The 3,491-nt window shown below is 59.4% G+C and overlaps 1 protein-coding gene across 1 annotated transcript; it reads right to left on the bottom strand.

Moving 5' to 3' along the window:
- Positions 1-59: 59 nt before the first annotated feature.
- PTSG_12131 (uncharacterized protein) lies at positions 60-1,939 on the bottom strand (the record flags this gene model as incomplete). The annotated part of the gene is made up of 3 exons (XM_004994978.1): positions 60-1,114; positions 1,313-1,745; positions 1,805-1,939. 3 exons carry the CDS (start codon positions 1,937-1,939, stop codon positions 60-62), a joined length of 1,623 nt encoding a protein of 540 aa, XP_004995035.1.
- Positions 1,940-3,491: the final 1,552 nt, after the last annotated feature.

Below are 3,491 nucleotides of genomic sequence, written 5' to 3'. Positions count from 1 at the left end.
CTGTCGCTCGACGATGCCGTTCTGCGCCTGGGTGTACGGCGGGGAACTGCTGTGCTGCTTCAGGTGCTCTTGACGATGGCCTGGAAGTCAGCTCCGAGGGAAGATGGCATCGGAATCCGTCTGGAGTGCTGTTGTTGTGGGCGAGATGGGGAGCTTGTCTCGCGCAGGAACGACTGGAACGCGGCAACTGCGTCCTTCTTGGCATTGAGATGGACTGCATGCAGGAGCTTGCTGCCCTCATCGACGATGACGAGGCTGTAGCGCTTGCCCGTGGGTGAGTCCGCGGTCCAGTCGACGATGTCGGCGTGGATGCGCTCGCCGGGCACCTGTGTGCGCTCCGCGTGCTTGCTGACGCTGTGACGAGTGCTCTTGGTCACTGCGCACGTTGTACACTGCTTGCTGCTGATGGCGTTGCGATCGTCGATGCCCATCAGCTTGCAGTACTGCTGCACGTCGTTGTCGTTGCGGTGGCCAAGTACCTCATGCATCGATGGTGTGTGTGCCTTGCTCTGGGCTGCAGGAGCTGCTGCGGGTTGCTGTGGTTGCTTGCAGGCATCGGCGGTGAGTCCGTGTGCCGTGGATGGACCAACAGCAACAATGGGCCAGCATCGGAGGCTGTTGCGCTCCTTCAGCTTGACCTCGGCTCCGTGGCTGAAGCGCACGTAGTGCCCATCGGCGCCATCACGCTGCGAGTGGCCCGTTGGCCTGCCGCTGCTGTCCCTTGTCAGACGACCGAGGGCGATGAGGTTGGCGTGGCCCTCGGGCACGTAGAGGCACTCCTGCAACACAATCTGCATCGTGGCTCCGCTCGTCGTGCGTGCATGCAACAGCACAGAGCCAACACCGCGCACGGGCACACGTGTGCCGCCAAACGCAGTGATGTGGCGTGGATGGTGCTGTTGCAGGTGCGGTGACAGCTCCACGAAGGCGTCCTTGACGAAGGTGAGGTGGTGTGAAGCACCCGTGTCTGCAAGCCACGTGAGTGGGTCATGCAGCTGCGTGGGTGTAGTAGCTGTGGCAGCGACGAAGGTTGCTGCGTCTTGACCATGTTGATGCTGTGCCTGTGCAGTGAAGCCTGTTGCTCCGTTGTCGCGTTGCTTCTTGCGACACTCTGCTGCACGGTGTCCATACTTGCCACAGTAGTGACAGTTGCCACGGAAGCGGCGCCCTTTGCCGTTGCTGTTGCCGTTACCGCCGTTGTTGCGTCCCTGGCGTCAGTGGTTGTTGCTGCTGTTGGAGAAGCCGCGTCTTCCGCCTCTGCGTGGCGGTGCGCTTGCCATGAAGCCGCCTGCCTGCGGCTGTGTGCGTGAACCACGCATCTGCTGCTCCAGCTGCTGCAGCCTGATGCTGAGCTCGAGGAGGGAGGGAAAGCGGCCACTGGCAAAGTAGGGAAGCGTGAGCGGGGCTGTCCAGCGTGGCAGCTGCTTCCAGACGATGGTGAAGAGGTCCTCGTTGTCCTGGCGCACGCCTGCGCCTTGCAACTGCTGCTGCAGCTCCATGTGTCGCTCGAAGAAGCGGGCGAGGTTGCCGCAGGGGACGTGAAGCTGCGCCTCCTTGAGCTCTGCGATGCGGAGGCGGTCCTGCGAAGCGTAGTGGTCCTTGAGCCGGGCCCATCCTTGGCCGGCGTTGACGTCTGCTTCTCCGTTGGTGAAGAGGAGAAGGGGGTAGCCTGAGAGCGTGGACGCGATGAGGTTTGCAGCAACACCTGCTTTGTGGTTTTTCCGTTTGCAAACATTCCTTCCTCTCTGCTGGTATGCATGTGTGCCAACTGCCTCTCCTCTTCTGCCTCCACAGCTGCCCAGACGTCGTCGCCGCGGAGCTTGAGCGCCATCTTCATGCGAATGCTCCACGCATGAAAGGTGCCGGGCGAGCCAGAGAACTTGGGCAGGTCCATCTTGAATCCTGGCGTGGAAACGACGTGGTCCGACGGGTCAGACATACTGCACGCTCAAGAAAGGTGATGGAGAAACAAGAGAGGGGAACAAGCAGAAGGGAGAGAAGAAGCACAAGCGAGTGTGAGACAAGTGGCGATGATGATCAGGAGTGGCTGGGTCTCATAATCTGTAGAAACACGACAGGTGGTGTGTGTGTTTACTGTAGGCAAACGCAACAAACAAGAACACAAGGAGAATGAACAAGCACAACAAGCTGCTGCCAAATCAACTCGGGCAGCACGCTCAAACAAACACTAGACAAGTGCACACACAGTCAATAGAGCTGCCAAGGCGACATGGGCAGAGAGTGCACCAACACAAACAATTTAAACAATGAGCAGCATGCATACATGCGCGCAGAGCAATGCTAAGCATGGCATGAATGCTTGCAGGCAAGCATACACAACAGACAACACTTCACAACACTGCATGGCACGCAGGCATGGCATTTGCCAAGCATGGCGAGCATGCACACATACACACACATGGCACACAACTCACGTGTGTAGGGGAAGGAGAAGAGGAGAGGCAGTTGGCACACATGCATACCAGCAGAGAGGAAGGAATGTTTGCAAACGGAAAAACCACAAAGCAGGTGTTGTTGGCAAACAAGACAAAACCACACGAGAAGGCAAATTAGGAAGGACTTAACACAGAACAGAAACTCACTGAATCTCAACACCAAGGATGGGCCCGGCTCAAGGACCACTACGCTTCGCAGGACCGCCTCCGCATCGCACACCGTGCAGCAGAGTGTCGCAAGAAGCAACGCGACAACGGAGCAACAGGCTTCACTGCACAGACACAGCATCAACATGGTCAAGACGCAGCAACCTTCGTCGCTGCCACAGCTACTACACCCACGCAGCTGCATGACCCACTCACGTGGCTTGCAGACACGGGTGCTTCACACCACCTCACCTTCGTCAAGGACGCCTTCGTGGAGCTGACACCGCACCTGCAACAGCACCATCCACGCCATATCACTGCGTTTGGCGGCACACGTGTGCCCGTGCGCGGTGTTGGCTCTGTGCTGTTGCATGCACGCACGACGAGCGGAGCTACGATGCAGATTGTGCTACAGGAGTGCCTCTACGTGCCCGAGGGCCAGGCCAACCTCATCGCCCTCGGTCGTCTGACCAGGGACAGCAGCGGCAGGCCAACGGGCCACTCGCAGCGTGATGGCGCTGATGGGCACTACGTGCGCTTCAGCCACGGAGCCGAGGTCAAGCTGAAGGAGCGCAGCAGCCTCCGGTGCTGGCCCATTGTTGCTGTTGGTCCATCCACGGCACACGGTCTCACCGCCGATGCCTGCAAGCAACCACAGCAACCCGCAGCAGCTCCTGCAGCCCAGAGCAAGGTGCAGACACCATCGATGCATGAGGTGCTTGGCCACCGCAACGACAACGACGTGCAGCAGTACTGCAAGCTGATGGGCATCGACGATCGCAACGCCATCAGCAGCAAGCAGTGTACAACGTGCGCAGTGACCAGAGCACTCGTCACAGCGTCAGCAGCACGCGAGCGCACACAGGTGCCCGGCGAGCGCATCCACGC

This window comes from Salpingoeca rosetta (genome assembly GCF_000188695.1).
Source record: "Salpingoeca rosetta unplaced genomic scaffold supercont1.9, whole genome shotgun sequence".
NCBI lineage: Eukaryota > Choanoflagellata > Craspedida > Salpingoecidae > Salpingoeca > Salpingoeca rosetta.
The sequence above is the reverse complement of the archived record's forward strand: the minus strand, read 5'-3'. Positions and strand labels throughout refer to the sequence as shown.